Source organism: Malaclemys terrapin, chromosome 4, assembly GCF_027887155.1.
Source record: "Malaclemys terrapin pileata isolate rMalTer1 chromosome 4, rMalTer1.hap1, whole genome shotgun sequence".
NCBI classification, from domain to species: domain Eukaryota; kingdom Metazoa; phylum Chordata; order Testudines; family Emydidae; genus Malaclemys; species Malaclemys terrapin.
Genome location: NC_071508.1, coordinates 47575636 through 47589723, shown reverse-complemented (window position 1 = coordinate 47589723; position 14088 = coordinate 47575636). Strand labels below are relative to the sequence as shown.

General features: G+C 40.5%; 1 protein-coding gene across 3 annotated transcripts in view; it reads left to right on the top strand.

Moving 5' to 3' along the window:
* Window positions 1-14088, top strand: part of CARS1 (cysteinyl-tRNA synthetase 1) — a 59348-nt gene that overhangs the window by 8621 nt on the left and 36639 nt on the right. For 2 of the 3 annotated variants that reach the window (XM_054028210.1, XM_054028207.1), the window contains exons 2-6: window positions 2857-3102; window positions 10332-10423; window positions 11257-11345; window positions 11728-11824; window positions 12830-12928. In XM_054028210.1, the coding sequence (XP_053884185.1) occupies window positions 3006-3102; window positions 10332-10423; window positions 11257-11345; window positions 11728-11824; window positions 12830-12928 (474 nt within the window). In that variant the 5' untranslated portion in view covers window positions 2857-3005. The remainder of the gene's footprint in view (window positions 1-2856; window positions 3103-10331; window positions 10424-11256; window positions 11346-11727; window positions 11825-12829; window positions 12929-14088) is intronic. The other variant, XM_054028209.1, reaches the window with a different exon arrangement.

Sequence of the window (14088 nt, the reverse complement as noted above, 5' to 3'; positions counted from 1 at the left end):
TATTAAATCCTGTGTGTATTTTAAAGGGTCAAATACGCTTATCTCACTAGCATTTATACATCATCCCTCTATATTACTGTCTTCTCGAAAGGTTGCTTGATGTAAATAGACAGTACATGCAGTATTAGATTTGGTTTTAGAAGTGTAATTGACTAATATTTTCCTCTTTGTTTTATAATTCTAACTGCCACAGTTCTGCATTGCTTCCAGTCATTTGTAGGGACCAAATGAGCAGCTGAAATATTCCATTAAAGCGAAACAATTATTTTGTTCCCCATAGGAAATGGGCCACCTCTATAATACACCTCTACCCCGATATAACGCTGTCTTCGGGAGCCAAAAAATCCTACCGTGTTATAGGTGAAACCGCGTTATATCGAACTTGCTTTGATCCACTGGAGTGCGCAGCCCTGCTGCCCGCAGCACTGCTTTACCACGTTATATCCGAATTCGTGTTATATCGGGTTGCGTGTTAGAGGTGTACTTACACACATCTGGAAGAATCCCCCCCACCTCCAGGGTTCCCACACCCACTTGTAACTATTGCTTTTCCCTTCAAAAGCTGTGCTGTGGCAATAAGCTTAGTGCTACAGAAGCTATATGGAAACTTCCTTTGTAGAACAAGATTACCCTACTGTCTTAGAAGCAAAACATTGGTTTAATGGCCTGGAACATGGGATTTGGAGACAGGAACTCATGTGTTCTAATCCTGGCACTGACGCCAACTCATTGTATGATCCTGAGTACATATTAATTTTTCCTTTTCACTTATGTACCTCATGAGACAGTTTAACGTTTGTACAGTGTTTTGAACATGGAAAGCACTATAAAGTCTAAATTGTTAGGGAAAGGTTTAAGGCTGTGTATACTAATGTGAGTGCTAGCACAGATTTTATAAACGCCACTGGGAGCAAATCACAATGCTTTCTATACACAGTGGTTCTCAAACTTTTCTTTTTCTTCTTTTTTTTTTTTTTTCATGGACCACTGGAAAATTGCTGAGGGTTTCAGCGAACCACTTAATGATCTTTCCAAATGTGGTTTGTACCATTAGCTAACTATCGTAAAGTGCTTTGGATAAAAGCACTATATAAAAATAACTTAATGATAAATTTTTTTTGTTCTACAATTAAAAGCACACAGCTCATATTTTAATATCAGTAGTCTTCCCTTTCTGATGCAATGGATGTGCCCTCTCTCCTCCACCTCAGCAGCTCCTGAGCTGGGGCTGAGAAGTGGGGGGAGGTCTCTTCCCTGCCATAGCAGTCACAGTGCTGAGGCTGGGAAGGACGGCCATCTCTCCCCGGCAGTCGCAGTCCTGGAGCTGGGGAAACTCGCCTCTTTCTGTGGCTGCCGCAGCCCTGCACATCCCAAATTCCCCCCACCCCCTCTTCTCACACCACTGGCCCCTCCCACCTACCTCCTATTTTCCCCCCAAGGCCACCACCTCACTTTACATGTGAATCTTCTCCAGGGTCCAAGCACCTAATTAGTGAAGTTACATCTGTGTGGCTCCACTAATTAGGTGGGTGGCCCTTCATTCTCTTGTGTGCGGCCACCCAGACATGCAATTTAGAGGAACTATCCGTGGACCACCTGAATGGAGCTCGCAGATCACTGGTGGTCCATGGACCATAGTTTGAGAACCTCTGCTATACAGTACCTTATTGTGAGTGTCCCTCCCAAACCACAGAACTTCTCCCTTTGTAAATGTGCTATGCTCTCTTGAGTATAAAAGTTACTTAGTGCTTGTAAAATAAACTGTATAAAACAAAACCTGTTTTACATTTGCATGATGGAAGATGAGCTGAGTACGTCATAGGGAAGAATGGGGGTACATGTGGGATAGTCTACCATCTCTTCTGTCAATTAATATAACTCCTGTTCATTTTAATGCACAGGGCCGGCTCCAGGCACCAGCGCAGGAAGCAGGTGCTTGGGGCGGCCAATGGAAAGGGGCGGCAGGTCCGGGTCTTCGGCGGCAATTCGGCGGTGGGTCCCCTCAGTCCCTCCCGGAGGGAAGGACCGGCCGCCGAATTGCCGCTGAAGAATGAAGCGGCGCGGTAGAGCTGCCGCCGATCACGGCTTTATCCTTTTTTTTTTTTTTTCCCCCTCCCTTTGCCGCTTGGGGCGGCAAAAAAGCTGGAGCCAGCCCTGTTAATGCATATTACATACACATTTGAGGAAAGAAACTGATGCAGGGGACACACAGGTAGTAGCACTCATGGCTGTAATTTAACATTCTGCAAACATTTGTCAGTCCGAGCAAGTAGGGGAAAGTGGGCATGAAATTAGAACCCCACACTTAAGCCCCAGTCCTGCAAAGATTTAAGTATACTTTTATAGATTTAAGTACAACCTTTATATGTTGAGTAACTCCATTGACATTAATATGACTACTCATGGTGCATACAGTTAATCATTCATATGTAAATCTTTGTGGGACGAGGGCTTTAGTGGACTAAGAGGGTGAAGTGCTGATTAAGCCCACTAGGCGTGGAAGATACAATTTATAACAGTTATAGAGTATTTTTGTTTTCATGCAAAAGACCTGGGTCTGTGCCTTTGTCTCTGAGCCATGATTTCCCCCTGAAATTTACCATGGAAAAAAATAGTCCTAATAATATATATATATATTATTAGATTTTTAAAAAGGCCGTTTATAACAGCTTTTTATGGTTGTTCATTACATTTGACAAAATATTTTTCCTTCAATTTTGCTGTCAATTTCTAGTATACAGCTGATTGTTTCAATGATATTATTTGCCCTACTAGCTTTAGGGTATATTTTTGGTCATTAATATACCTTTTTTTACTTTAGTTCTGACCTTATGTCCTGTGCCTCTGTCTTTGCAGCTTCCAACTACAGTTTCATTCTGAGCATTAGTGAAGAGGAAGCCAGGCTGAAGGCTTTGGACAAGTACCTCAGCACTCGTAGTTATATCCAGGGGTTCACATTTTCACATGCAGATGTGGAAGTATTCAGTCAGTTTTCAAGGCCACCTATGGACCAGCATTTCCATGTTGTTCGGTGGTACAGGCACATAGAAGCAATCTATGGTGGCAGCAATGAAAAAATTGAACCTTGTAAACTTCAAACAAGTGAGTAGTGACCTGGAATTGATGGGAAAGTTACAGATTAGTAGACATTTTGTTTATATATTTATTTTGATTGCAGAGAACCTCAACAGTTGCCCACCCATGCAGTGGGTGATTTTACACAATATTAAATTTCACAATATCAAAACAATATTTAAATCCCATATAATAGGCTGCAGACTCTCTAATAATCAAACCACCAGCAAGTATAAAAAATAAACCCTTCAATCTCCCCTCATCCTCAAATGGCAAAGGAAGAAAAGGATGGCCTTTGGAGAGTGTCCAGAAGTATGACAAATCTGGGCTCTGGCAGGCTAAGGGGGAAAACAAATTCCAGCGTTAGAATCATAAGACCGGAAGGGACCTCGAGAGATGGTCTAGTCTAGTCCAGTCCCCTGCACTCATGGCAGGGCTAAGTATTATCTAGACCGGGGTCCCCAACATGGTGCCTGCGGGTGCCATGGCATCTATGTGCGCCCGCCTACTGGCCGCTGAAATGCCTCCAAGAAGCAGCAACATTAAGAAGCGCTGCTGCCAAAATGCCACTGATTTTCGGCGGCATTTCAGCAATGACGCCTCTTGATGACGCTACATTTCAGCGGCGATGCTTGTTGGCGTTGCCGCTTCTCGGCGGCATTTCAGCAGCTGCTTGTCTGGTGGCTAGTCATCAGGCGCCCGCCACACTGAAAAGGTTGGGGACCACTGATCCAGACCATCCCTGACAGGTGTTTGTTTAACCTGCTCTTAAAACTCTCCAATGATCTTTCTGGGTTCAGAAGTTTAGCTGATTGGTCTGTAATTCCCCAGGTTGTCCTTATTTCCCTTTTTATAGATTGGCACTATATTTGCCCTTTCCCAGTCTTCTGGAATCTCTCCAGTCTTCCAAGACTTTTCAAAGATAATCGCTAATGGCTCAGATATCTCCTCAGTCAGCTCCTTGAGTATTCTAGGATGCATTTCATCAGACCCTGGTGACTTGAAGACCTCTAACTTGTTGAAGTAATTTTTAACTTTTTCTTTCCCTATTTTAGCCTCTAATCCTAGCTCATTTTCACTGGCATTAACTATGTTAGATGTCCAATCACCACCAACCTTCTTGGTGAAAACCGAAACTAAGAAGTCATTAAGCATCTCTGCTAGGGTTACCATACATCTGGATTTTCCTGGACATGTCTGGCTTTTTGGTCCTCAAATTGCCGTCCGGGGGGAATTGCCAAAAAGCCGAACATGTCCGGAAAAATACTAGTCCCCTGCTTACCTTAGAGCGGCTCCGGCAGGCTGCGAGCTGCAGGCAGATTTCCCCGCGGCGGTGGCTGCTGCTGCTGCTGCTCCCCCCCCCCCCCCCCCCCCCGACACCTCAGCTCTGTATAGCGCTCAGGCAGCTCCGCTCTTCAGCTATCGGCTTCACAGTTTGCCGGGCAGCCCCCAGACCTCCAGACCTTCCCCAGCGCAGCCAGAGCCCAGAGGGAGGAGGGGGAATGCGGGGCGCTCAGGGGAGGGGGCGGAGTTTGGGGGGAAGGGGCAGGGAAGGGGCGGGGAAGGGGCGGAGCCAGTGACCCATAGAGTGACCTCTTTTTTTTTTTTTTTTTTTTAATTTTTAAATATGGTAACTCTAACCCCTGCCATTTCCACATTTTCTGTTGTTTTTTCCCCCTCATTGAGTAGCAGGCCAACCCTGTCCTTGGTCTTCCTCTTACTTCTGATGTATTTATAGAATGTTTTCTTGCTACTCTTTATGTCTCTAGCTAGTTGAGAGCACCTTGCCAACAGTTTTCCCCACCTTTATATCACGGAAGTTAGGTGTCTTTGCAGATCACAACTGTGGAAGAGGTGGTCCCTTGAATAATTAGGTCCCATAGAGCTTAGGTTAAAAGGGGAAACCAGCATCTTGAACTCCACTTGGAAACCCACAGCCAGTTAGTACAGTTCCAGTGGCACTACGTTATGTGCTTCTGGTAGGAGGCTTCACTTAAACAGATGCCACGTTCATTCTGCATTAGCTGAAGTTTCCAAATGTTCTCAAGGTGTAGCTCCATGTAGAATGTATTACAGTAATCGAGTTTCAAGGTGGCAAAATCATGGATAACTCTGGCATGGTCCATGGTAGGATAAATGTGGCTGTTTCTATCAGATGGACAGAAAATTGGGTGCCATTAGTATACTGAAGATATCATAGCACTTGGCTCCTTAAGAACTCTCCTAGTAACCTTATATTCACATAAATAAGAACAGAATGGAACCCGTCAACACCTTGTGTGACAGGGCCCTTGGACCTCACAATTGCTATCACTACACTCTGAGTCCTTCCAAATTAAAAGGAGTAAAAACACTCCAGAGTGACTACATCTGTTCCTGCTAGGTGATAGGAGATGTGTCACTAGCAGTGTAACACACACTCCAGATTACATCATTAGCAAATGACCACAGAGTTCTACACTGGGTGTAGCTAGTAATGTGGCATAATTGATGGATCCAGAGGTGTTTGAAATAGTGAAGCTATTTCCTTATTTGTTTTGTTTGATAGTTTCTCTGCTTACAGAAATCAATTATCAGTGTTTTTAATAATAATAAAAAACCTAACCATTAGGTATATGACATTGTCATAGATCCACAGGATCAGTGCTATGCCTCAAACTTTGGATCTGTCTCTTGGAGGAACCCCTCACTCTTCCTTAAGAGTAGGCCATATAGCCTCACCATCTTCTGAGACTGAACTGCTGGGGCTTCAGCGCTTCTGCTCACACCTCCGATACATCACGTCCTACTAAACAAGTCCAATTGAGATAGACTCCGGGTTAGGGACTTGTATGCTTTTCAGGGACTAATGCACGTCACACAGTATTTTCAGTGACACTCAAACAGTGGTTTCAAAACAGTAGGGTTCATTAGTCGACTGGATGCACAGCACTGGAAGTCCTTAGGTTAGCATAGAGATATAAAGGCTAAACCATAGTCCATTCTGGTCAGCCCAGCACAATTCACCAGTCAAGCTGTAGTGAACTCCATTTTCAGGCTCTGTTTCTCTGACTTCCTTCCTTAGTCTGTTCCCAGATGAGCGAGCTCCCAAACTTCTTCCAGAGCACACACTTGTCCTTCCCCGTCACACCTCTTAGTCCTTTGTTCTTGAGCTGGGGCTCTGCTCAGCTTCCCTGCTGAGAAGTGGGGGAAACCCTCCTCCCTCTGGGTTGTTAGTTGCTGGGTGTCAATGTCCTGGTGATTGGGTTTTCCATTGTTTTTTGTGGGTTTTCCATTGATGTCGATCAATGTTTGTAATAACCCATTAAGTCCACTCAGACAGCTAAGCAACACTCCACCTGCCCGCTCCCCCACCCCCCCCGCCCTGAGAGCAAACATAATCCTTTCCCTCGCATTGGGTAGCAATGCAAAGTAAGGGGAAAACAGGCTCATATAAGAAATTAAAATGTTAAAATAAAAAATATTACCAAAAAATCCTATTCTGTCTCAGATGTATACAGTTTTTGTTTTGACCGTGTGAGGGTCCACTCAATTGCAGCCATTCAGTTTTTTCATAAAGAGTTACAGAAATACAGATTTTGTATATTATACAAGTTTATAGTAATGTAAACTGTGTTTACTAACAGGGTAAATGCACATTTCTGAAAAGAATGTAGCTTTTCCTTGGTAATTGTTTAATTACAGTTCATGTGAGGAAATTCGAACTGGTTAATCTAGGTTATTGTGTAACCTCTTGGGAGTTTCATTCTTCTCTGATGCTTTCCTATGCGCCAGCTGCCTTTAAACAAATGCTTTATAGTGAGATCCCTGCTCAAGAAGTCATGTAATAGTTATTATATTATTCATAGTACTTAGCTCTGTACAATGCTTTTCAATAGCTGCATGTTAACACCCAGTCTTTTTTGATCAAGGTTATTGAGAAGGTAGTGCTGAATTAACCCCGGTAGCATCCTGTCATCATATGTGTTGTGAATGCCTACCAGTCTGGTATTAGTTGTTAGTCTGGCACAGACAAGCTTGGTTTTGTTGGCTGATTTCCACCTACCAACAGACACAATGAAGGTTCCCGGGCTGATTTGTTGGCTCGGGCAGTAGTCTTTGATAGCACTAACTATAAGGCTTTGTTGATTCAACCACAGAGTTTTATGGGTGGCGATAGGATAGCCCTTCCATAGGTTTGTGCCTTTCTGTCTGAGAAACCGTACAGGGAGGTAATGAATCTGCCTTCTCCCAAGGTCTCCTGTTAAAGATGTATGTCGGGCTGCTGGTGAGATAATGAGATATTATGTCTTACAGTGTCCAATAGGCAGATAAGGAGATGCAGCGCTGCATCTCCTTTTCCTAGAACTTGGATATTGCTGTTTGTATTGTCCTAGTGTCCAACAGAGCTAGGGATGTGGATGAGAACAAACTCACTTAGGCTCAACCTAGAAAAGACCAAAGTGATGGGAAGAAGCATATAGATGAATGGGCTGGGACTGTACATTAATCTCTTATTGAAAGTGTATGTTTGAACTTTGCCGTTATAGTCTATATATATCATTGCTCCTGGATCATGAGCTGACAGCGTTGGCACATAGGATTTTTTCTTCTTCTATGATTAATTTGGCTGTTGCCTTCACCACAGTAATCCATGTCATTGTAACCTTTGTAAATCTAAGAGTAAACATTTGTCTTCTGGTATTTGGACTCGTTTATGGATAGGCTGGTTTTCTACTTGAGGTATGTGTTAACTTATATCTCATTTAAAGTAAAATACTTAGAACTAATGATACAGCTCAATGTACAGTATACAGATTAAATATTGTATCCTTGTCTGGGACAGGGTATTACATTAAGCCCCTCTTTTCTAATTACCCAATTGTTCAAAAGGATAGTGGGGATTATATATGAACTGATTATAAATAATGTGGTTCTCAGTTGCAGTACACACAGGAAGATATTTCCAGGGAAACTGAGTGAATGATGGGCATGCTAAGAGACAAAACATGAAAGCCATTTTGACAATACAAGTTGCAAACAATTGGATAATGTTTTAGTTGCAAGCAAATTGCATCCCATACAAATTCTTAACAACAGTACTGAAGTAAGTGGGGTGGGAAAACTTGTTGTATTTCTCAGTTTTCTGTTTTGCTGTTATTCTTCCAGTTTTCATGTAAGTTAATGTGTTAACTTAATATCCACACATCACATCACTGAAATACAGCCACGGGTGGTATGGAGAGTGGCAGCCAGGCACAGCACACTGCAGCTTCTTGGAGGGGATGATACTCTGCTGCTACTTGTTTTTTAAGCACATCAGAGGTGTAATATCTAAGATTGTAAAATTTTTAGAAACATAATGGAAAAGAGAGTCCAGTTCTGCTCAGTGCTTATGTGCAGGTGGGCAAGGAAAAGGGAGTACGTGAGGCCTTTTAATCCCTCCAGTTCCCCAGTGCAAGCAGCAGGGCACCCTTCTGCCTCACAAATGCCAAGAGTTGTGCCCAGCTATTACCCCAGCATCTAGTGGGCACACACTGCATCCTCAAAGAATCACGGTCAGCTGTTTAGAGGTGTGTCCACGCCTCATGCTTGGCACGCTGTGAGCTACCACATACAGGGAAACCCTGCTATAACGCGCCACGCGATAATGCGAATTCGGATATAATGCCATCATAAGGTGGCTCCCGCCGCCCCAAGAGCGCAAAGACAAAAACAAACAAAAAAACCACACCGGCCGGAGCGCCGCCAAAGCACCAAACAAACAAACAAAAAAGGGAACGTGCCTTCCCCACTGCCTCTTCCCCCCCACCCCTGCTTTTCCTTTTGGCAGGAAGAGCCATTCTCCTCCCCAGCTGCTCCTCACTCTTCCTCTGCCCCTTGGACATCTCCCCTGCTCTCTGCCCAAGAGAAATTGACCGGCTTTAAATGGTAAAATTTTCATAACCCTGCTATACCGTGACCCCACATTTATCGCGATCGAATTTTTTGGACCCCAATCATCGCATTATAGCGGGGCTTCACTGTATGATATGCTTCTTTTTAAAGGAGTCTTAAATATGGCCTGGCAGTGCATTGCAGTGCTTTGGCCTGAACCATCCTGCTATCTAAAAGCAAGATAGCTCTATTAGACCTGCTCAGAAAAATTTCTACTGAATTTTTCTGTTGGAAAATGCAAGTTCATTGAAATAGAAACGGTTCATGAGAACATGTAGATTTCAATTGGCGTTTTGGTGTGTTTCTACTTTTTTGTTTCACTTTCATTTTGTTTTGACCTTTATACTTACAATTATTTTATATATTTGAATATCATACTCAATATTTTGTATTTTGACATTATTGAAATGTTTCAATGTTTTCATTGTACTAGAAATTTGAAATTTCCATTCTGATTTGAAATGAAAACAGATTACTAAAATTTGGAAATTCCCACAGTATGGAAATTCCATTTTTTGACCCACTCTACACAATATTAGGACTGTAGCTAGCACTATACTGGTCTTCATCCTCTCTTTGGCCCCCTCCTCCTCACTCCTTCCTCAAAACATAGTGCCCTCGGGTAAGGGCTGGATTTTGCCTCATAATTTATCATACTTCTTCTTTTACCATAATGAATCAGCTCCCTGCAATAAATACTTCAAAGACCAGATTGTGCCTTCTACTGAATGTGCTCCACTTGGATATGTATTTGTAATAAAGGAAGGTGTTCAGAGAAGCAATGTCTGATAAAAGGGCGAATTTCTTTCTAAGCTATGCGGTCTGCCCTTTTCTCTTTCTCCGACTAAATGTCTGTTCTTTGATACTGGCTCTGGACTTTGTGGAATTTTTTCTAAATATTGCATGAATTTTAAGATATTAAGGTCAGAGGTGTTACAAAGATAAAATGTTACAGATCTTTTTGAAAACAGTTACCTCAATGATTGACTATATTTCAAAATCTTTGTACATGCTTTAATGCACACTGTACTGCATTTTTTCCCTGTTTTAGATTTATAATTCAAAAAGGAATATAAACTGATGGCAAGCAAGAGAATAGAAAATAAACTTGTATGGAATTGAATACATCCCTTATACCAGCTCTATGGGAAGGTCTACGTAATATAATTAGTTTGGGCTATTTTGAATGGAGCTGTTTCTGTACATTTATAAAAATACCTTTTCCTTTTAAGATAATTTAAGGCAGATGGTTTTGAAAACATGTGGAAAATCCTTTGCTATAAATCCATAGTATGGTGCTCTTTAAAGATTCTTGAGGTTGTCTTTACGTTCTTTTCTAGGTAAAGGCAAACGTACACAGCCTCACTGGTCTTCCCCAGAAGGAACAAAACAGTCTAAACTCTGCCTCTACAACAGCCTCACTCGCAACAAGGTGAGTGAAGGAAAAAACTGCGGGGTTTTCTGTAGAGATGCAAATATAATTGATTAAATTTTTTTAAATGGTTTTCATATCTATTCACAAGTTTGTGGCATATTAAAATAGATGTATTATTTTGCTGAATCTTGTTAAATATGTGTCAAAGATACCTAGTTTAGTCACATATGTCTGTAAACATAAAAAGTGCTATGATATTCCAGGGATAATATATGACTGCAGCCTTCCATCACCCAAGAGTGCATAACATAATACAACATAACATACACAAAACCGAACCAGATCGGAATTTGTCTTGTTAGGGCTTGGCTACATGAGAAAGTTTTACCAGTATTGCTATAACAGCTCCATCTGGACACTGTTGTTCTAGTATGAGTTGCTTTTTTGTTTATTAGGTTTTAAGCTAAACAAACATTCTTAAGCACCATAAGCTAAATCAAAAAAAGCCACTCTTTTTTTATGGGAATAAGAGCATCTAAACTGAGAGTTATACTAGTATAACTATGGTGATTTAAATTCACACCTCAGGTTATACCGAAAAAGTCTCCATGTAAACTAAGCCTCGCTCTCCCCTTTGCATGTCTGGGTAATATCTGCTAAGGGTTAAATGAAGATCTGACCCATCTGGCTGTCTAGACTTTGATATCATATTTTGTAGACTGCAGCTGATGGGAAAAAAGACAAATTATGTTATCTCTTTTATGTGGTGAAGTTAGCATTCTTTTTGTACAGTAAAACTGAGAGTGTAATTGTTGTGTTATAATCCAGATTCATATAATCCCATATGTCTTCAATTTCTTCTGCTCACTGTACCTTCCTTTCCATTTAAGGATGTATTTCAGCCCCAGAATGGCAAAAAAGTGACATGGTATTGCTGTGGCCCAACAGTATATGATGCTTCTCACATGGGACATGCCAGGTACCACAGAGTTTCTTCCTGGGATAAAAAGCTAACAGTTTATGTTGTAAGCAGCTAAATAACAAAGCTGAAAATCCCTAGGAATATGTCAAGCCAAGTACAGTGAGTTAGACATACTGCTAGACAACAACTCAGGTACTCTAAGGTGGAAAAATTATATATATATATATATAATTATTTATATTTGTTATCATGCAATGAAAAGTCTGTTTGTAGTGGGGGGAAAGTTAATGTTGCTATGGGAACTTCAGCTGGGAATTTACTGACACTGTGGGATTTAAAATCTCATTCAGTGCTGCATTAATATAGTTCTTGCATATAATAGATTGTATATGAGGTATCCACTAAGTAAAAGTAAGTTCTTCCTTTTGAATTTTTTTAGGTCATACATCTCATTTGATATCCTGAGAAGAGTGTTGAGGGATTACTTTAAATATGATGTCTTCTACTGTATAAATATTACAGATATTGATGATAAGGTAAGGTGTCTTTCAAGGTGCATCTAAACGACAATAAGCTGACCAAGTCCAGGGATTCAGAGTCAGTATGCATATAGTGTGTTTTATCAATTTGGTAAGGCTAGACACCTAGACTAGTAACTTCAATTGCACTATGTAACCTGATTCTAATCTCTGTGACAAAGACATTGATTTTCAGTCACTGGATCTAATTCAGTTTTAGTATACTGGCTAGACTTTAGCAAAACCTCTAGTAATTTAGATCCATGCTGCTTTTGTGTATAAGTAGGCTTGGCAGAATTCAATTTTTTGTATATAATTTCAGTGAATAGTATCTGTTTATTTTTAAACATTTTTCCCTTTTTTATCAAATTTTAAATTTTCACAGTTGTACAGAATTGTGAGTTTGAAGCATTTTAAATTTTTTGTTGATTTTTAATTTTCAGTTGTGGGAAGGGGCGAGCCAGACAATGAGGGGTGGTCAGGCAAGAATTATTTAATGATAGTAAATGTTGAAATTCAGAAAGTTGAAGCTTTATAGCCATTAAAACCAAAATTATCAACTTCATATGTCAAAATATATAAAAGTAAATACTCTTAAATCAATCTCCAAGTTCTCGAGCAGCCCTTTTCTTACTTTGCCTATCTTTAAAAAACTTTGATGATCATGGATGGAAATATTTTGTCAGTTTCTGTGCATGGTGAAATCAACCAGTACCAACATCTACAGATTTAAAAATCTAATTCTTCCAAGCTGATGTATAAGTGAATGTGGTTAAAAACAATTAAGATTATCTCCTTTTTACAAAGGTAACTTATTTTCCTGGCCTGCTTCATTATTGGTTATTAATGCATTTAATTTCATGATTACTTTATTTGATGTGCTTCAGTGGTGTTAATTATATATGTAATTCTTGTAGTATGTTGAATTTAGAGGGGTACTAAAGTATGTAGTAGGAAAGTACATTGGTATTTGGACTTTGTCTGCCCTTTTTAGAAATATGTTTTAATATTCTTGCCTTGTAGATCATCAAGAGAGCAAGACAAAATTATCTTTTTGAACAATATAGAGAGAAGAAGCCACCTGCAGTCCAGCTATTTGAAGATGTTCAAATTGCTTCAAAGGTGAGCTCATAGTTTTTCCTCTGCTAGTAACTTAGGCTCTGATTCAGTAAGGTACTTTAAGCACGTGGGGAGTTCCATTGACTTATGTAGGACTGCTCATGTGCTTAAAATTAGGCATTTGCTTAGAGTACCTTGCTGAATCAGGACCATCTACAGGAAAACTTCTGATGCTGTATTACTGGAAATAAACAGCCATCTTCACAGCTGTAGAATTTTTGACCATTTTTTAAATGCCCGCCAGACTTTTCTGATGCATTAGGCATAAAATTGCATGTGCAAAATGCATGCCTAATTTTGTCCCCAGACATCTAATCTGCATGTATGTGTGTACTATTTTGAGGAAAATTCAGATGTTGGCTGCAATATTACTTGAGCTTCTGACAAATAAAACACAAATTTAAGGAAAGGCCACGTCTGAAAAATATTTGTGTAAACTTTCTTTATGCAGTAAGTTTGAACATGAATTATGCTGCCTACTGTGCCATTGACAGCATTGAGCTGTTGGTGCTACAATTTAGGGGGGTTAAGGGTGAGTTTTTGGCCTTTTTGTGCATCATGAATTGTAAAAAAGACAAGTGATTCTCAACCGTATGAGTTGAAGCACAGAGCTGGGAGGTACGGGGGAGGCGGGGGGAGGGAGAGGGCTGCATTTTATGTCTGTCACTGACTTGTCACTTAGCTTTTCTGTGCTTAAAATTATCCCATATATAAAAGGGGGCTTATGCTTATTCACTTTTGTAGAGAGCATTGAGATTAAGTGAAGGTACTAAATAGTGGTGGTTTTTAATCTTTACAACATTACAACTATCTACAAGGAACACGTATTGTGATACAGCTGTTAATTCAGATTTAGACAGTCAAATGTGAATGGAATTTTATATTCCATATCCTTTTGGATCATTAAAACTAGTGGCCTTATTATTGCTGCTTTACTGATGTTGAGTCGTACATTATTCTCTGAGTAGTCTGATAGATTTCAATCTGACAGCATGTGGGGAAACATACTACTCATCTCAAGTAAGGAATTATGTGCTTAGAACATATTTTACATGAGGAATAGACAGCTGTTGAATAAGCTGCGCTTGCAGCACACCAGAACATGAAGAAAGTGCCTATAGTTCTGTCATCCAGTTAAAGTTCTTGGATAGATTTTTTTTTTT